This window comes from Sus scrofa, chromosome 5, assembly GCF_054392235.1.
Source record: "Sus scrofa isolate SSC_HxYL_T2T_F1_AM1 chromosome 5, Sscrofa_HxYL_maternal_Yorkshire_Landrace_v2.0, whole genome shotgun sequence".
Taxonomy (NCBI): domain Eukaryota; kingdom Metazoa; phylum Chordata; class Mammalia; order Artiodactyla; family Suidae; genus Sus; species Sus scrofa.
In genome coordinates, this window is record NC_139387.1 from 9,730,282 (window position 1) to 9,750,496 (window position 20,215).

Sequence of the window (20,215 nt, forward strand, 5' to 3'; positions counted from 1 at the left end):
TTTTTTTTTTTTTTTTTTGTCTTTTTGCCTTTTCTAGGGCTGCTCCCGCAGCATATGGAGGTTCCCAGGCTAGGGGTCCAATTGGAGCCATAGCCACCAGCCTACACCAGAGCCACAGCAACGTGGGATCCGAGCCACGTCTGCAACCTACACCACAGCTCACGGCAACGCCAGATCCTTAACCCACTGAGTAAGAGCAGGGATGGAACCTGCAATCTCATGGTTCCTAGTCAGATTCGTTAACCACTGAGCCATGATGGGAACTCCCCATATACACTCTTTTTCTCATGTTCTCTTCCATTATGTTCTATCACAAGAGGTCAGATATAGTTCCCTGTGCTGTACTGGAGGAGAGAAAATCCTTGGCTTTTTTGGCTTTTTTTTTTTTTTTTTAGGGCCACACCTGCGGCGTATGGAGGTTCCCAGGCTAGGGGTCAAATTGGAGCTACAGCTGCCGGCCTCCACCACAGCCACAGCCACAGCCACAGCAATGCAGGATCTGAGCCACGTCTGTGGCCGACACCACAGCTCACGGCAACGCCAGATCCTTAACCCACTGAGCGAGGCCAGGGATCGAACCCACTACCTCATGGTTCCTAGTCAGATTCATTTCCACTGTGCCACAACGGGAACTCCAAGGAGAGAAAATTCTTTGTGAATTGTCAGGCGCCTCGTGAATAGAAGGTAGGGGCTGGTGATGACGGTGATGATGGAGGCTCTAGCCTCTTCTACGGAGGCCTTGGCTGGGCATCTCCTCGGAGGCCTCTCCCCAAGCCAAGCTTTGACCCCCTGGGAGGATGGAGGGCTCTGACCCCCATCTCCAGGAACCACAGTTTGGCAGCGCACGGGGTGCCCTCAAAGACGATGGCCTGCTCGTGACCGTGACGGGCCAGGAGGGTGGAGACTGCCGGCCGCTGTGGGCATCTTCCCGCCAGGAGCTAGACAACCAAGCCAGGCCCCTCTGTCTGTTTTCTCGTTCATTGTCAGCACGCTCTGTGCAGTGGGGACTTGCATGGCCATTTCACAGCAGAGAAAACAGAGGTGCAGGGGGTGCAGTGACCCTTCCCAGCTCAGACAACTGGGACAAAGTGGGGCTCAGGTCTGTTGGATCCCAAAGCCTCTCCAGGGCTGTTGGGTGAGCAGGGGTGCGTGTTGCCAGGGCCCAGATGAGGTCATACCTTTGCAGGTTCTGGCCAGGCTTATGGGGAATGGGGCCGTTCTGGGACAGGGCCTGGAGGAACCTTTGCAGGGAGGGATGGGGTCCTGTGAGCTTCGGGAAAGGACCCAGAAGCCCCTTAAAAAAGTTGCCACATCCTTCTGTTCCCCAGCTCCTGGGGTGCTGCTGATGAGGAAGGTAAGGTCTGAGCCACCCTCAGAACTGGCACCTGCCCCTGGGCTCCTCCTTTTGCTCAAGAAGGCCTCTGGGGGAGGAAGTGGCTGTGCCCAGGTGCCACCGGGTGCCACTGGGTACGGCAGGCCACAGTTGCTCCGAGTGCCCCGCTGACTCGGGCCGGGACCCTGTCTCCACAGATGGCCCGCCTGCTGCTGAAACGGGGCTGCGACGTGAACAGCATCAGCTCCGCGGGCAACACAGCCCTGCACGTGGCCGTCATGCGCAACCGCTTTGACTGCGTCATGGCGCTGCTGACCCACGGGGCCAGCGCCGATGCCCGCGGCGAGCACGGCAACACCCCGCTGCACCTGGCCATGTCGGTGAGCCCTGGGCTCGCGGCCCACACGCTGGGGGTGCAGGTGGCTGGCAGGGTGGGTCGTGCCCCCCTCTGGGCCCAGAATAACAGCCCCTTCCCCTGCATTCTGGGACCTTTCACTCCCGGGTCCCGTGTGACACCTGGATGCTGCGAGCGGGGAAACTACAACTTTGGCTACGGACCGTGGCCTTGGGCAGCTCACGTGACCTCTGCCAGCCTTGGTTTCCTAGCGGGAGAACGGAGGTGTCAGGACCCACCCAGCAGGGCTGTTGAGCGGATTCAGTGGTAGATGCTCAGTAACTCTGAGGAATGTCTAAGCAGCCCATGCGCGGCCTGGCCCGGAGCAAGCATCCCCGAGTTGTTAGTTCTCTTCTCCTGCATCCTTCTGCACGTTGCCCTCATCCTCCTGGTAGACTCCACGCCCCTGGAAGGCAGGGCCTGCTTACACACCTTGGTGGCCCATGGTAGGGGCTGGTTACCTTTGCTGGTTTGTCACAGAGCACAGTTCCTGCCTTGAAAGACCCTACAGTCGAGTTAGACAACCACAGTCTGAAGAGGAGGGACTGTGGCCTGTTGCAGGTGTGTGTTACAGGTACAACCGTAGCAAAGCTTATGGACATGTCTTCACCGTGTCCCAGAGTGCGGGGATGGGGACACCACTGGGACTCTGAGAGACGGAGATTGAGGACACATTCAGAGCCATCCTGTTTTATACCAAAGGTCATAATTGTAGAGGCGATGCTGTTGCCCAAGAGGCTGAAACTATAAATAAAGCCATGGACGTTTTTAGCCCTGAAAGGGCCCTTTGAATCATGTAGTTCAACAGTTCTCTTTTTTTTTTTTTTTTTTTTTTGGTCTGTTTGGTCCCTTTCTACTCTTAGAAATTATTGCGGACCCAAAGGCTTTGTTTATATGAATTTTATTTTATTTATTTATTTTTGCTTTTTAGGGCCACACCCGAGGCATATGGAGATTTCCCAGGCTAGGAGCCACGGAATTGGAGCTACAGCTGCCGGCCTCCACCACAGCCACAGCCACACCAGATCCTTAACCCACTGAACAAGGCCAGGGATCAAACCCGCAACCTCATGGTTCCTAGTCGGATTTGTTTCTGCTGTGCCACAATGGGACCTCCTATGTGAATTTTATCTATCTATATTTATCATATTAGAAATTAAAAGTGAGGCATTTTCAAGATCTTGTGTGTGTGTGCGGCTTCAGCAAGCAGCAGCTTGATGTAGGATCTCAGTTCCCAGACCAGGGTTTGAACCCGGGCCTCAGTGGTGAAAGCACTGAGTCCTGACCACTAGACCCAGGGAACTCCCTCGAGATACTTAATTCATTTAAAAATAACAATAATTTACCAAGTCCATGCTAACGTAAGTCACATTTTTAAGAAAAACAACTTTATTTTCCAAAAAGGAAAAGAATGGGCAGTGTTTTAAATTTGTGCCAAATTTTTTTTTTTTTAGGGCTGCACCTGTGGCATATGGAAGTTCCCAGGCTAGGAGTGGAGTTGGAGCTGCAGCCACCGGCCTACACCACAACCACAGCAAGGCAGATCCAAGCCACTTACAGTGAAAGTTGGATCCCTAACCCACTGAGTGAGGCCAGGGATCAAACCTGCATCCTCATGGATGCTAGTCAGGTTCTTAACCCACTGAGCCACAGTGGGAACTCTGCAAATCTTTTTAATGTCTGGCTTCAGAGAAGGCATTGATTTTCCTATCTTTTGCGCGTTTACTCTAATGCAGTATGTTGTTGAACATGTTAAAAATATGAAGAAAATCTGGCCCCCCCATAGATAGTACGTAGTTGGAAAAGATACATTGTCATACCTTTTTAGATTAATGTGATATTCTTTCATACTGCACCAGAATTTGACAAGGGCTAGTTTCTGACAAATTGGTTGCAGTGGATGCTCTGAAACCATCTCCTCGGGCTTTTCACTCTTTTTTTTTTTTTTTTGTCTTTTTTTGTCTTTTTTTGCTATGTCTTGGGCCACTCCCACGGCATATGGAGGTTCCCAGGCTAGGGGTCTAATCGGAGCTGTAGCCACCAGCCTATGCCAGAGCCACAGCAACGCAGGATCCGAGCCGCATCTGCAACCTACACCACAGCTCACGGCAACGCCGGATCGTTAACCCATTGAGCAAGGGCAGGGATCGAACCCGCAACCTCATGGTTCCTAGTCGGATTCGTTAACCACTGCGCCACGACGGGAACTCCTCACTCTTCATACAGTAAAATCCATTGGCATCTCTTGCGTGTCGCATGGATCTTTCACCCTTGCACGATTTCGTGTCTTCCTTGGAAAATAATGGTTAGCAGAGTATGTTTAGCTTCCACATGTGGACCCATTTCGTTCTATAGTCTCAAAACCCCCCATTTGTAAATAAATGAGAAAAGCCTTTAAATGGGGGGAAGCCGCCAAGCCCATCATGGCATATTCCAGTTTTCAGCTGAACGCTTGCGTTTTTATCATTGGCACAACATACAGCCAGCTGTTTTTCTGAAGTGACAGGCTCCCTGCCTTCACTTCTGAGAAAACGTCTCCCAGATACGGAAGGCTGAGCAATCGTCGTTTGTCTGCCAGTCGTTTCTCAAGTAAAAACAGTGTTTCGTGAAAAAACAGCAGCCGATTTGGCTCATACCTCAAAACAACCACATGGTGATTTTTCCCGAGAGACGAACATTGTACTTAAGCCACAGAAACGCCTTGTGCATACTCTCCATTTCATGCCACCGACGACGCCAGTGTCGAAATTTGTATGATGAACGTATCTTTCTGCTTCTTCAAGGGCCTTCTTAAGCGAAGCTGGCTTTGCAGTGAATGAATTTACTTTTCACGGTGAGCACGTGGCAGAGAAGAAAGTCCTGAGGACAGTTAGTTTGGGGCCCCTGCCTTCACTTCTTGCTAAGGCACCAGCAGTTTTATGCGCAGCGGTTTTTCCACCATCAGTGCAAAGGCCAGCATCATGCAAGGGCAAACAACCTCTTGATATCTTTATGAGAACGGTTCTAACCTCTTGAACCCTCTAAGGGGGTCTCTGTACTCACCGGGGTCCGCAGATCTTACTTGGAGAGCTGCTGATGTAGGCCAGCGTTTCCATTCAGCCACCTGCATGCCATCTGCTCAGTTTTGGGCACATTCGTGAACCACTTTTATTATAAGCTGGCTTACTTTTAAACTTACTTAAATTTATTTTGAAGGAACGGTCATGTTGCTACCATAGGTGGTAAACCAATGCCACGAATAAAAGGTAGGGCAAAAAAGAAATCCATAACTAGGGATTAAAACACACACGTGGGAGTTCCTGTCATGGCTCAGCGGTTAACAAACCCAACTAGCATCCATAAGGACATGGGTTCCATCCCTGGCCTTGCTCAGTGGGTTAAAGATCCGGCGTTGCCAGTGAGCTGTGGTGTAGGTCACAGAGGCATCTCGGATCATGCGTTGCTGTGGCATAGGCTGGCGGCTACTGCTCCAACTGGACCCCTAGCCTGGGAACCTCCATATGCCAGAGGTGTAGCCCTAAAAGACAAAAAAAAATTTTTTTTTAAATAAAACACACACACACTCATCTTGGAGTTCCTGTTGTGGCTCAGTAGGTTAAGGACCCAACATTGTCTCTGTGAGGATATTGGTTCGATCCCTGGCCTCACTTAATGGGTTAAGGATCCGGCATTGCCGCCAACCCTGGTGTAGGTCACAGATGCAGCTCGGATTTGGTGTTGCCATCCATGGCTGTGGTGTAGGCTAGCAGCTGCAGCTCCGATTTGACCCCTAGCCTGGGAACTTCCATGTGCCACAGGCGTGGCCGTACAAAAACAAACAAACAAAAAAAACAAAAACATACATGTTTTCCTGTGCCAGTATACCTCCTAACGGTGCATAAATAATTTTGGAAAACAGCATTCTAGACGCACATCCTCATTCTCTAGGCAAGGAAATCGGGCCTGAAGAAGGGGAGGTGATAAGCCCAGCACTCAGGTCTGCTGGCAGCTAGTCTGATGGTTTGTCCTAGGAAATCCTGCCCCCGGCCCATCCTGCTGCCCAGTCTCCAGACGTTCACTGCGTGCACTGTACAAAGGGCACGGCCATCAGGGAGCACGCGCACTCAGTTTCCCCCTCAGAACCGCCCCCTGGACTCCATGGTCAAGACGGCCTTTCCTTTCCTGGCTCCCCCCTCTTGCTACCCCTGCAAGTGATCAGCAGCTGGTTCTTTGGTGTCCTCACGGCTCCTGGGTCAAGGGTCACAGATACATTGCTTCCTTTGAGAAGGAGCTGGCGGGGCTGGGAGTTGGGGGGGCACTTGCGGTTTCTGCCTGGGTTATTAAACCCTCACCTGGGGGTCCTTGTCAACCTGGCAGATTGTAAGCCTTCAAACCCTAGACTTTGCAATATGGGATCGACTGCATGTGGGGCTCAGTGTTTCAGTGTGTCTCCTCGTGCTGGTGAGACCCCTCCCGAGTTGCTGGGTACGGAGGAAGTGGCCGGGGTCCTTTTTCTCTTCTTTTCTCTGAGCTTTTGCATGTTTTCCCCTCACTCCGTCCCCAACAGAAAGACAACGTGGAGATGATCAAGGCCCTCATTGTGTTTGGGGCAGAGGTGGACACCCCCAATGACTTCGGGGAAACTCCTGCCTTCATAGCCTCCAAGATCAGCAAACGTAGGTGCTCTACCCTCTGGGACCAGAGTTGGGCGGGGGTGGCGGTGTGGGCACTAGGGAGGCGGGAAGCCCCAGCCATCAGGTGCCAGCGTCCTGTCTGTACCCGCCTGGACTGGCTGGGAGCACCTGGGAGGCCCAGGAGGGGACGCTTCCTTTTCCCAAGAACAGGGGCCCTGATGGCTAGATGGCGCCCCAGGGGGCTTGCCGCGCCAGTGTCCTCTTCTGTGTGGCGCCCATCACGCCTCAGGGTGACAGCAGCCCTCTCCCCTCTCTTGGGGGGTTCACTGACAGAATGACATGTAAGAACAGCCGTGGGCTGGTGCATGTGCTGCATGACACGTGGGCCCCCTTGTGCACACGGGCACAGTGCTTACCCTGCATGCTCGTACAGTGAGCCTTGGCTGAGGGGCTGGAGAGAGCAGATTCTCCCCACCAGGAGCCTGGAGCCCTCTCTAAAGGGTTCCAGGGAGCTGTGGACCTTGCCCTGGGTGTGTACCTTAGAGCATGCGCAAGTAAGTGTGTGTGTGTGTGTGTGTGTGTGTGTGTGTGTGTGTACGTGTGCATTTTCAGTTACCCCATCTGTTAGATGAGAGTCAATGCCCGATGGCTGGTTCGTCCCTTTGGAGCCCTGAAAGCTTTGAGAATTGCTGAAGATGGGCTGGGAGTCCTGCTTTCGTGACTGGTTTTAGAAGTGGGGGGGGGTCCTCAAATATTCGGGCCAGAAGCCTCACCCTTCTCCTTCCATATACCATGGTCGACCTCCAGGGCCCTCCCCGGCCCCAGGAAGCTGCTTTAGATGTCACAGACTAGAGAGTCTGCTGCCCTGTCAGGGTAGGACCGGCCTCTGGGGCACCCCTGAGCCCCCCAGCCCCATACCGAGGTGGCCTGGGAGCGGGAGCTGTGTGTGGAAGGGAGGGCCCTCTCGTGCACACGGGGACAGTTTCTGATCCTGTGCGATCTCCCCCTCCCTACACCGGGACAAGTTGTCACCAGGAAGGCGATCTTAACTCTGCTGAGAACCATAGGGGCCGACTACCGCTTCCCACTCGTCCAAGGCAGCTCGGCGGAGCAGTGCTCCGCAGCAACGCATTCCTTCTTCTCCCTGGAAAGATCTCAGCCCCCACCAATCAGCTTAAACAACCTAGGTAGGCCTCCCCCTCCATCCGCTCTTCTCCCCCTGGCTCCCAGGCCCCCGGGTCGGAGCAGTCCTGAGGGGGAAGGAACGGGGCCCCAGGGCAGAAGCCGTGGAAGGAAGCAATAGAGGAAGGGCAGGGTTTGTCAGCCTCTGGAGCAGGCAACCCAGAGGCCAGCGGGGTCCCTGGCTAATACAGCCCGTTCCCCCTCAGGGGGTGCCCTGGACATCACGAGGTGGGCGCTTTCTTGGCCTCTCTGTGCCCTGGGGGCTCGGATGGGTGGTGAGGATGCTGCTGGGGACTCAGAGCCCCTGGCCCTCTGGCTTCAATCAGGAGTATTTCTGCCACGCTGCTGAGTCTGCCAGACACAGGGCCTCTGTGCGCCTCTGCTGGCCCCTTCAGTCACCTACTGGCCAGCACCTGCCCCCCGTGCATCCTTGTCTGTGGAGACACCCCCTGCCCCTGGGTTTTCTGTGGGCTGGCCCACCCCGCGCCCTGGATTCTTTGGAAGTGGAGTTTCCTGAACAGGGCAGTTAGGGAGCCAGCCCTTGTTTTTTTGTTTTGTTTTGTTTTGTTGCTGTTTAGGGCCGCACCTGCGGCATTTGGAAATTCCCAGGCTAAGGGTCAGATTGGAGCTGTAGCTACCAGCCTACACCACAGCCACAACAGCTCCAGATCCTTAACCCACTGAGCAAGGCCAGGGATCAAACCCACGTTGTCATGGATCCTCGTCAGGTTCATTGCAGCTGAGCTACAGCAGGAACTCTCCTGCCCTCGTTTTTAATTTCTTGGGCAATCAGACCCCAGCAGTCCAGCCAGGATAGCCCGGCCCAGTCTAGAGCTCAAGGCAGGCAGAGCCGACAGCCAGTCAATCCTTCTGGCTCCGTCTCTCTCCTCCCCCTGCTCCTCCCCACCCAGGACCTGCTCTCCACCTGCTTCCCCCCATCGTTATCTCTCAATTTTACAGGCAGTCAGCCACCCATGCCAGGCTGGATGGTGGGCCTGGGGCGCAACACCTGATGGGTAATGCCCTGGGCCTCGAGGGGCTGTGGAGCCCCTGTGCCGAATTAGCTCTAGTCCCTTCTTCTTGTTTCTCTCAGCTGCACGCCCCTGGCGCTCTGTCCACCACCTCTCCTGGCCAGCCTCCTGCTTATCTTGCCCATTCTCTGGCCACCTGCCCTGGTGAGGGGGAGACACACTGCCTGGCAGCCTGCCTTCCTGCTTTGCTGCTTCTAGAGGCTGTGCACGGCGGTGGGGAGGGTCCATCAGAATCCAGATGACACAGCCCTGCTGGGCCAGGCCCCTGCGGCCAGGCTGCTTGTCAGGAGGGCAGCTAACCCACAGGGTGGCACAGAGTGGGCCTTGGCCACAGGGGGCAACGTGGATGCTATGGGTGGGTATGTGGGATCTGAGGCTGCTGAGGGTTTCCAGATCTGGGATTGGGAGAAGAGGCATCTGGAGAGTGGTCCGGATGTCTTCATTCCTTCATGGAGTTTAACCCAGTGAAACACCCTGGCTCAGCCCTTTTGGCTGGATGACCTTGAATGACCTCTGATCCTCATCTGTAACTTGGGGGTAATGATTCTGATGGTGTCGGCTGCACAGGCCCGTGCATGAAGAAAGGCTTTAGGGGCTGCAAATACAGGACCCGTCAGCGCTGCTTGTGCTTCGGGGCTTTGGGTGAAAAACGCTGAGGGGAATCGGGAGCTGGCCGGGCAGGGTGGGCGTCGTTCCCAGAACAGTGGGCTCCCTTCTGCGTTCCAGCCTGTTTCTCCTGAGGGGCCTGTGGCCTCCAGCTCAGTTGTATCCTGGGACAGAGAACCCTTCCAGGGGGCTGGAGACAGGTGCTCCTGCTAGGGACAGTGGGGTGAGGGCACAGCTCCAGCTTTACCCTTGGGACCTAGGGGGAGGCGGGGGGCCTGGCTTCAATCAGGAGCCCGGCCCCCGCCCTAGTCCACCCTGCCCTGTTCCTCGCAGAACTGCAGGACCTCATGCAAATCTCTCGGGCCCGGAAGCCGGCCTTCATCCTGAGCTCCATGAGGGACGAGAAGCGAACGTAAGTGGAGCAGGGAATGGGGGGAGGGTGGCGGGCACATGCAAGAGGCCGCCGCTGGGTGCCCTGCGGCGGGCTCAGGGTTTGCGTCTAGTCGGCACCCAGCTCTGCGAGGTAGCTCTTGCCTCCTGTAGTTCACAGCGCAGAGACTGAGTCTTTAGAGAGCCTGGCTCTGCTCCTCCATCAATCACCACGCAGGCTCTGAGTCACTTGATGCAGCTGGCTGCAACCCTGTGCCTTCTCTCCCCGCCCCCGTCGTGGATTGTCGGGAGATGGTCCAGACCTCCGGAGGGAGCCCTCAGCGGCCGTGATGCTGAGCCCACTTCCCTCTGACTACATCCACTAGCCTTCAAGGGATAGTCGGTGGGCTGATGTCCCCAGCCCCTGCTGTATCCCCAGGCCCATTCTCCGAGGAGGCCTGGGTGATGGGCACGAGAAGATGCCCAGGCCCTGTCCTTGAGGACAGGGCCTGGTGCCTAGAATCGGTGCCCAGCGGCATGGCGAGTTCCCAGGCCAGACGCCCTTCCTGTTGGCTGTGCTCAGCCCACCCCTCCCTTTAATAACAGAGGCGGTTTATTTGTTCTCTCTTTATTACCGTCCTGTGTCCCAAACAGCTGTCCTTGGTAACCCTGCTTTGCAAATGCGGAACTCGTATCCCACCCCACCCCCCACCCAGAGGTTAAGCGACTTGCTCAAGGTCACACACAGTGAGTGTCACCAGGCCCACAGCCAGTCCACGCCCTGTCTGCTACTGCAGGCTCTCCTGGCTGCTCCCCTAGTGCCCACCCCCACGGGGAAGCTGTCTTCTCCCTGAAGCAGATGCAGCCCCGGCTCCCAGGGCCCGGGAGCCGCATGGAGGGGCTCTGCCTCTCCTTCCATGAAGGGTCTGGAATGTATGCCCTGGGGGTGCATGTGTCCTATGAGCCTTCTCACCCCTCCCTCCACTTCACACGCCCCCGACACGCCCCCGACACACACACACACACACACACACACACACACACACACCTGTGCAGGGGCCCAGGAGGGTACCAGAGAGAGGACTGACAGGTCCCGGCCAGTAAGAGGAGGTTGGAGGCAGATTCTCCTGCGGGACCATGGGGGTCTGCACAGGCCCGAGCGCCCTCCCAAAGGTGGGGCTGCGGCGAGAGGACAGCCCTGTCCTGTGGGGACCGCCCCACGCGGGTCTGTGAGCCACACAGCTCAGTGCTGCTCCCTCTGGATCAATCCCTCCGTTTGCTGTGGCCTCTCCGGTCAGGGGTCCTGCAGGCCTCCAGCGACAGCACCGCCTCCTCTGCTACCCTCTGGGCCTGCTGCAGAGCTGAGCAGCTTGTCCCAGAGAAGATGCGGGGCCCCGGACGCGGGCAGCACAGGCTCCTGCTCTCAGCAGCTGTGTGTCTCTGGGACACAGCGCCGCACAGAGCAGAGCCGGTTCCTGCCCACAGTCGGGAGAAAGGCCACAAACAAGTGACCAAAAGCCACTGCTAATGGAAGCCAGGAGGGCTCTGCACCAAGGAAGCGGGTGGAGCAGGAGCGGGCGGAGTAGGAGGGTCCGGGTGGCATCAGGCAGGCTTCTCTCAGCCGGGTCGTTTAAGCCGAGATGGAGAGAAGAGGAGACAAGGAAGGTTCCAGGTCTGAGCACCAACTGTGGAGGCTTCTCCCCCTGGGGCGGGGGCTGTGGGAGGCTTGTGGGGATGAATTGGAGAGCCCGTGACCCAGGAGACAGCAGACCTGGGTCCCGGTCCATCTGTGTGACTCTTAGCAGCCACTGAACCTTCCAGCCCTCACAGACCCGCACGGAGTAACAGGGCGTGTCCGTCTGGAAGGGGTTGGGGACGTAGAAGTGACTTCCTGCTGGTGGAAGCTCATAGACGGGCCTTCTTCTGTGCCCCCCAGCTCCCCTGCTTCTCCCACCGGGGTGGGGGGGCCTGACCTTCCTTCCTCGACACCCACTCCTGGTGGCCACAGGAGACCGGCCCTTCCCCCCCACCGTTGTTTAATTCAAACTGACTCCTATCTGGCACCTGCTTTGGGTCAGGCCTGGGTCTGGGGATCTGGGTCTGAGCAAAACAAGTGGCCTTAGGAACACCCCCCCCCCACCATCCAGAGTGGGGGAGACAGACCCAGGTGTCAGCTGCCGTAGCCCCTGGCCAGTGAGGGCCTCCCTGCCCCGGGCTGCCTTTACCTGCCTGCGTCTTTATTGCACTTTTCACCTCCCGAAATACCGTGATCATCCCTGTACTGACTTGGCTGCCCCCCCCCCCCCCCCAAGCCCCAGTAGCTCTGCAGGGCTTGGTCTCCACGTGCTCAAGTGGCCGCCATGGTGCAGGGACACGGCAGGCAGTGCCTGCTGTAACAGGACCCTCTTCTCTCCCACTGCTGCCCCCTCCACAGCCATGACCACCTGCTCTGCCTGGATGGAGGGGGCGTGAAAGGCCTTGTCATCATCCAGCTCCTCATCGCCATCGAGAAGGCCTCGGGCATCGCCACCAAGGACCTCTTTGACTGGGTGGCAGGGACCAGCACAGGGGGCATCCTGGCCCTGGCCATTCTGCACAGTGAGGACAGCCCCTGGGCCGCGGGGGCAGGACGGGGTGGCCCTCACATTGGGCTGAGTTTGTTTTCAGAGCTTCGCAGAGAGGGTGATGGGGGAGGGGAGAAGGAAAAGGCTTGGGGGGTGGGCTAGGCGATGCCCACTCAGCCAAGGAGGACAGAACTGGTTTCACTTACTTTCAGTGTCAGAAACATTTCTCTCTCTGTTGCCTCGAGCATTTTTCTCAGTGCCCCTGCAAGGCAGACACTGAAAAGGGCCTCAGAACTGCTGGAAATAAGGAAAAAACCATTCTGAGGGCGGATGGGGTGGGTGGTCTCAGGAACGGAGGAGCCACCGAGTCACAGGCGCCAGAGCCCTCGTCTGCATACTTCCTTTTACCCCCAGGGGGAGAGATGACCCAAAGTCACATGGCCCACCCATGGAGTCGCTGGAGTCCCCGAGACTCCCAGCCCAGCACTTCCCAAGGCCACAGGCCACCCAGGCAGTCTGCTGTCACTGCTGCTTCACAGGGGTGATAGGGGCAGTTGCTTAGTGGACAGACTTCTGGGTAGGCTTCGTCTCAACTTTGGTGCTGTCTGGGCTGCATGGTACTGCCTGTGGCGGGGGCTGGCGGGGGGTGCCTCGCAGAAGCAGGTTCCGCCCAGCCCAGGCGGAAGGCCAGGGCTGGTTCTTCTACTCCGGGGCAGGTGGCTGGGTTGGGTCGTGGGACAGGTGGCTGGGTTGGGTCGTGGGGGTGAATCTAGAGTTACGAGCTTTTACACCCTCAGGACCCTTTTTTTGTTAAAAAAAAAAAAAAAATACAAATCAGGAATACAAAAATGAGTACCAAGCCTTGGGGCTAGCAAAGGGGATTTCTGCCTTTATGGGAAGTTGCAAAGGGGGGGGGGGTCCCAGGAGCCCAGCCCCGCTCAGTCCCTTGGCAAGTCGCCCACCCCCCGTGGCCCGCAGCCGCCCTGGGCCCAGGCCCCCCATCAGGGGTGGCCCTCGTGTCTCTCCCCACCTCCGACCCCCTTGATCCTAGGCAAGTCCATGGCCTACATGCGTGGCGTCTACTTCCGCATGAAGGACGAGGTGTTCCGCGGCTCTCGGCCCTACGAGTCGGGGCCCCTGGAGGAGTTCCTCAAGCGGGAGTTCGGAGAGCACACCAAGATGACGGACGTCAAGAAACCCAAGTGAGCCCCCCGGGTGGGAGCAAGGCGGCCCGGCCGCGGCCAGGCACCGCCTGGCTGTTCCTGATCCAATTAAAGCTGACGTGGGGGGGTGGAGGGCTGCGAAGCACAGGGGCAGGACACCCTCAAGCCATGCGGGGTGTTTTTCCACCCAGACGGCACTTCCTTGAGTCAGAGGGGTCAGTTCTTGTCCATGCACACACGCACACACACCCAGACCTCTTTGCTCTGCCCCCCCCCCCCCAGCTGTGTGTGTGCGTGCGCGTGTCTGCGCACGTTGTGGGCGCTGCAGCCATCATGTGGGAAGGCGCAGGATCTGGTTGGGAGACAAGTGACTTGAAAAAAGGGCAGCCATGCCAGGCAGCATGTGCTTAAGAGGTTCCAGAAGAATCCTCTGCACCACCACTTTTTGGAAGTATTTATTTCCCTTCCTAGAATTAATTACTTTCATTGTCCCTCTCATGCCTGGCTCATCTGCCAGCCTGTGAGCTCCCTGAAGCAGGAACGTGACTGCTTTGCTCTTTCTGTAGCCCTGGCATCTGGCACAGTGGGACAGAACAGGCCCCTGAAACTGATTGTCCCTGGGAGCAGGAGGGAGAAAGGACTGTGGATGGAGGTGGTCAGGGAGGGCTTCCTGGAGGAAGCGAAGCATGAGTGAGCCCTGAGGGTTAGGAGTTTCCCCCTATTTAAAAATAATACGTAATCTTTTAAGAACCTATAGAAAGTTGAAAGAAGAGGAAAATATCATCCGTGATTTATTAACCAAAACCAGAATGTTTAAAAACCATTTTTGTGTATTTTATCCTAGACATTTTTTTTCTTTTTTATGGTGAAATAGAATATACATTTAGAAAAGTACTTAAAACAGTTCCATGAATAATCCTAAAGCAGACACAGCACATACTGGCCACCAGTGAAGTCCAAAAGCCCTTCGAGTGTGTGCTCAGCCCCCTGACCTGCCCACCCCCCTGACCCCCGACCCCCACCCCACAGGGATAACTCTTCTCCTGACTGGTGTGAACCGGATCCTGGGTTTTGTCTAGTTTCACCACCTGAATGCATCCCTGAGCAAAGTCTCGGTCCTGCCTGTCTCTGGGCTTGGACGGAAACATTTCGGATGTCATCTTTCTTTCCATCCACGCCACGTTTGTCAGTGTGGTCGCTGCCATTGGTTGAAGCTGTACTTCATTTGTTCCCGTTGCTCACGTGACCACGCCCCACAGTTTAGTTCTCCAAACACCTTCCACAGGCGCTGGGGTTGTCTCCTGATTGGACCTCTTGAGCCTGCAGTGAATCCTTTGGGACTTGTTTTCTGACTCCTGGGGCTGCTGTGTCTCGGAGAATGCATGGCCTCAGCTCTTGGATTCTCCAAAGTGGAGGTTTCTATTTTCTCTCCCATCAGCCGTGTTGGAGAGTTCCCCCTGCTCTGCATTCTTGCTTACAGTGGTTATTGTCAAGCGTTTCTGTTTTTATAAATCTAGGTAGGGGGTAAGCTGCTGTCTCGGTTTGAATAATCAGTTTTGTGGTTACTAGTGAGCTTAAACACCTTTCATGTGTTTAAAGCCTGTTTGGATTTCCTCTTTTGTCAAGTTCCTGTCCAACTGGTGTACCTTTTTGGCAAAATTGAGTTGTGTGATTTGTGGGGTTATGAGGCTTCTTCTTCTTCTTCTTTTTTCTGGTCTTTTTAGGGCCACACTGGAGGCATATGGAGGTTCCCAGGCTAGGGGTCGAATTGGAGCTGTAACTGCTGGCCTACACCACAGTCAGAGCAACGTGGGATCTGAGCCACGTCTGTGACCTACACCACAGCTCTTTAACCCACTGAGCAAGGCCAGGGATCCAACCTGCGTCCTCATGGATGCTAGTCAGATTCATTTCTGCTGAGACAAGACAGGAGCTCCATGAGGCTTCCTAATGATCTTTTTTTTTTTCTGGCTGCCCCACAGCATATGGAGTTCCCAGGTCAAGGATCGGATCTTGCCGCAGCTGCGGCAACACTGGATCCTTTAACCCACTGTGCTGGGCCAGGGATCGAACTTGCATCCCAGTGCTCTGATCCAGTTGCACCACAGCGGGAACTTCTTAATGATCTTTTTTATATTTTGGGGACACTAGTCCTTTGATGGATGCATGGATTTGGAATCTCATCTCCCACCCTCGTCTTGTCTCTTCACTCTCTTTATGGTGTTTTGTTGATGAACAGATATTCTTCATGCAGTAAATTTATAAATGTTTTCCTTTTTATGGTTTGTGTTTTTTATGTCCATCCACGAACCCATCTTTAACCCGAGGCAGGAAGCGATTTTCCTGTGTCTGGTCGGGAAGCCCTTTAGATCTGCCGGTCCCATGTAGGTCTTTCATTAACCCGGAGTTGGTTTTTGTCTCAGGAGAGACCCAACTTCATGTTTTCCCAGCCTGATTCCCCAGCCTCATCTGTGAAGAAGTCTGTCTTTCCCTCCGCATCTTAGGCCTCCCTTCCTCAGTAGTGAGTCCAGCATCCTTCTTGGGTCTGTTTTTGTTTTGTTTTGTTTTGTTTTTTGTTTTTGGTCTTTTTTTTTTTTTTTTAGGGCTGCCCCCGTGGCACATGGAGGTTCCCAGGCTAAGGGTCCAATCAGAGCTGCAGCTGCCAGCCTACGCCAGAGCCACAGCAACACCAGAGCCTTAATCCACTGATTGAGGCCACGGATGGAACCTGCAACCTCAAGGTTCCTAGTTGGATTCGTTTCCACTTTTGTTTGTTTTTTCCTTTGTTGGCCGCTCCACAGTATGTGGAGTTCCCAGGCCAGGGATCAGATCTGAGCCACAGCTGCAGCCTACGCTGCATCTGCAGCAATGCTGGATCCTTTAACCCCCTGTGCAGGGCCAGGAATCGAGCCTGCATTCTGCTGCTGCAGAGACGCTGCTAATCCCATTGTGCCACATTGGGAGCTCCTCTTGGGCCTGTTTTCGACCACAGAGCCCAGTTCTACCGCATGTAGAGCAACTGTACAGCAGGGCCTCCCACCTTGTCCTCCATCGCTGTTCTTGGAAGCCCTTTAGAGAAGTGATTAGGACCACGTAACCTACAGTTTCCTCTTCTTGAAAATGGGAATAATATACCACCTGCTTCCTGGGTTTTCATGAGGAGTAAAAAAGTTGCATGTACAAAACACTTAAAAAGCACGTAGAACATAGAACAAGGATGCAGGTTTCTCGTCGCTGCTTGTGCATCCGTAGAAGTTGTAGAATCGGACGATCACATTCTGTAGAAAAGAAAATCTTGTTGGGATTTTGCCTGCAATTGCAGTGAAGCTGTCAGCTTATTTTTTTAGTTTAAATATACTCGATCTGTGGATTCCTCTGGTGGCTCAGGAGTTGAAGGATCCAGTGTTGTCACTGTTGTAGCTTGAGTTAGATCCCTGGCCTGGGAATTTCTGCATGTTATGGGCATGGCCGAAAAGATTCAAGAAATGTAATGCAACCAATAAATGCAAACCAATAAAGAGCTATGGAAACAGGTAAAAATAATTTTTAAAATATATATCTGTATTTTTAATGTTGTTTAGTTTCCGGTGTACAGCAAAGTGCTTCAGTTTAATGTATATAACTGAATATATATATATATATATATACTTTTTCATATTATTTTCCATTATGGTTTATACAGAGTATTGAATATAGTTCCTTTGTTGATCTTTTTTTAAAGTAAATTTTGTTGGAATATGGTTGACTTGCAATGTCGTGTTAGTTTCAGGTGTACAAAAAAGTGAATCAGTCATATATAGACATTCTTTCTCAGATTCTTTCCCCATATAGACTGTCACAAATTGTTGACCGGATTCCCCTGTGCTATACAGCAGGTCCTTGTTAATCATCAATTTTGTGTGTAGTAGTGTGGATATGCTGATCCCAACCTCCCAATTTTTCCCTCTCTATTTTATTTTATTACTATTATTATTTTTTGCGCTTTATTAGGGCTGTACCCATGGCATATGGAAGTTCTCAGGCTGGGGGTCGAATCAGAGCTGCAGCTGCTGGCCTACACCACAGCCACAGCAATGCCAGATCCTTAACCCACTGAGCATGGCCAGAGATCCAACCCACGTGCTCATGGATACTAGTCAGGTTCATTACCACTGAACCACAATGGGAACTCCTATCTATCTTATACATAATAGTTTGCTATAAGCTTATATAGGGGAAAATGGACTTTTTTTTTTTTTTTTTGTCTTTTGTCCTTTTAGGGATGCACCTGCAGCATATGGAGGTTTCCAGGCTAGGGGTCTAATTGGAGCTGTAGCCGCCGGCCTACGCCACAGCCGCGGCAACACCGGATCCAAACTTCATCTGCGACCTACACCATAGCTCACGGCAACACCAGAACCTTAACCCACTGAGCGAGGCCAAGGATCGAACCCAAAACCTCATGGTTCCTAGTCAGGTTTGTTTCCGATGCACCACAATGGGAACTCCAAGAATGAACATCTTAAAACATCAGGTTTCCCAATTAGAAAATGTAGTAAAACAGGAGTTCCCGTTGTGGCGCAGTGGTTAACGAATCCGACTAGGAACCATGAGGTTGCGGGTTCGGTCCCTGCCCTTGCTCAGTGGGTTAACGATCCGGCGTTGCTGTGAGCTGTGGTATAGGTTGCAGACTCGGCTCGGATCTTGCGTTGCTGTGGCTCTGGCGTAGGCTGGTGGCTACAGCTCCGATTGGACCCCTAGCCTGGGAACCTCCATATGCCACTGGAGCGGCCCAAGAAATGGCAAAAAGCCAAAAAAAAAAAAAGAAAATGTAGTAAAACATTCCAATTGTTTAAAGTTTCTCAGTAGAGTTTTATAATTTTACCTGTAACAGTCTTACACATCTGTTATTTTTATTCTTAGGTTCTGCATATGTCTTGTGCTACTGTAAATTACACATTTTTAAACACTTCATTTTCTAATTGTAGCTGGTATTTAGAAATACCATTTGTTTATTTATCTTTCCTATTTTAATTGTGGTAAAATATGCATAAGACATAAAATTTACTATCTTAATCACTTTTTTTCATCTCAACCTTTTTTCTTTTTGTCTTTTTAGGGCCACACCTGAAGCATATGGAGGTTCCCAGGCTAGGGGTTGAATTAGAGCTGTAGCTGCCAGCCTACACCACAGCCACAGCCACACAGGATCAAAGCCATGTCTGTGACCTACACCACGGCTCATGGCAACGCTGGATCATCAACCTACTGAGCAAGGCCAGGGATTGAACCTGCGTCCTCATGGATACCAGTCAAATTTGTTTCTGCTGAGCCATGATGGGAACTCCTTCATCTTAAACCATTTTTATTTTTATTTTATTTTTGCTTTTTAGGGCCACACCCGCGGCATATGGAAGTTTGCATGCTAGGGGTCGAACTGGAGCTACAGCTGCCGGCCTCCGCCACAGCCACAGCAACGCAGGATCTGAGCCGAGTCTGTGACCTACCCCACAGCTCACAGCAGTGCCAGATCCTTAACCCACTGATCAAGGCTAGGGACTGAACCCAAAACCTCATGGTTCCTAGTCAGATTCATTTCTGCTGAGCTACAGTGGGAACTCCTTAACCATTTTTAAATGTACAGTTCAGTGATGTTAAGTATATTCAGGAGTTCCCGTCATGGCGCAGTGGTTAACGAATCCGACTAGGAACCATGAGGTTGCGGGTTCGGTCCCTGCCCTTGCTCAGTGGGTTAACGATCCGGCGTTGCCGTGAGCTGTGGTGTAGGTCGAAGACGCAGCTCGGATCCCGCGTTGCTGTGGCTCTGGTGTAGGCTGGTGGCTACAGCTCCGATTGGACCCCTAGCCTGGGAGCCTCCATATGCCGAGGGAGCAGCCCAAGAAATAGCAAAAAGACAAAAAAAAAAAAAAAAAAAGTATATTCACATTGTTGGGCAGCTAATCTGCTCATGAGTGAGACTGGCTTGTTTATTCCCATTTTTAGGTGGCAGGGTTTTGGTTTTGAGGAAGTATTTCTTCTTTTTCTGTTTTGCAGAAGACTTAGTATAATAGTGATTTTTATTTCTTCCATGAATATTTGGTAGAACTTGCCAGTGACGTCATCTACGCCTGGAGTTTGGTTGGTGGGAAAATTCTTAATGATGGAATGGATTTCTTTAATGATTAGAAGACTATTCAGGGTTGCTAAATGTCTTTTTTTTTTTTTTTTTTTTTTTGCCACCAACATGGCATGTGGAAGTTCTGGGGCCAAGGATTGAACCCAAGCCATAGCAGTGACAATGCTGAATCCTTAACCACTAGGCCACCAGGGAACTCCTCTAAATGTTTTTTTGGGAGTTCCCATCGTGGCTCAGTGGTTGGTGAACCCGACTAGCATCCATGAGGACATGAGTTCAATCCCTGGCCTCACTCAGTGGGTTAAGGATCTGGCATTGCCATGAGCTGTGATGAAGGTTGAAGACATGGCTCAGTTCCTGCATTGCTTCGGCTGTGGCGCAGGTTGGCAGCTGCAGCTCTGATTTGACCCCTAGCCTGGGAACCTCCATATGCCGCCAGTGCGGCCCTAAAAGACAAAAAGACAAAAAAAATAAATAATAAATAGATAAATTTTTGGAATTCCCGTCGTGGCTCAGTGGTTGACAAATCCGACTAGGAACCATGAGGTTGTGGGTTCGATCTCTGGCCTTGCTCAGTGGATTAAGGATCCAGTGTTGCTGTGGCTGTGGTGTAGGTTGGCAGCTACAGCTCCGATTGGACCCTTAGCCTGGGAACCTCCATGAAAAGGCAAAAAGACAAAATAAATAAATAAATAAATAAAATTTTTTTAGTTAGTTTCCATTAAGTTATGTTTTTCTAGGAACATGTGTATTTCATATAAATCTTCAAATTAATTGGCATGGAGTTGTTCAAAATGCTCTTCTTATCTTTCATATCTGCAGCATCTGTTGTAATGGCCCTCTTC

General features: G+C 53.0%; 1 protein-coding gene across 30 annotated transcripts in view; it reads left to right on the forward strand.

Annotated features, from left to right (window-relative positions):
* PLA2G6 (phospholipase A2 group VI) overlaps nucleotides 1-20,215 on the forward strand; it is a 92,770-nt gene that overhangs the window by 61,719 nt on the left and 10,836 nt on the right. For 12 of the 30 annotated variants that reach the window (XM_084955349.1, XM_084955353.1, XM_084955354.1 and 9 more), the window contains 5 exons: nucleotides 1,531-1,713; nucleotides 6,274-6,382; nucleotides 9,493-9,571; nucleotides 11,963-12,126; nucleotides 13,144-13,294. In XM_084955349.1, coding sequence (XP_084811475.1) covers nucleotides 1,531-1,713; nucleotides 6,274-6,382; nucleotides 9,493-9,571; nucleotides 11,963-12,126; nucleotides 13,144-13,294 — 686 coding nt within the window. Of the gene's footprint in view, nucleotides 1-1,530; nucleotides 2,289-4,510; nucleotides 4,561-6,273; nucleotides 6,383-7,365; nucleotides 7,528-8,482; nucleotides 8,539-9,492; nucleotides 9,572-11,962; nucleotides 12,127-13,143; nucleotides 13,295-20,215 lie in introns of those variants that run through there. The other 18 variants (XM_084955343.1, XM_084955346.1, XM_084955344.1 and 15 more) reach the window with 4 other exon arrangements.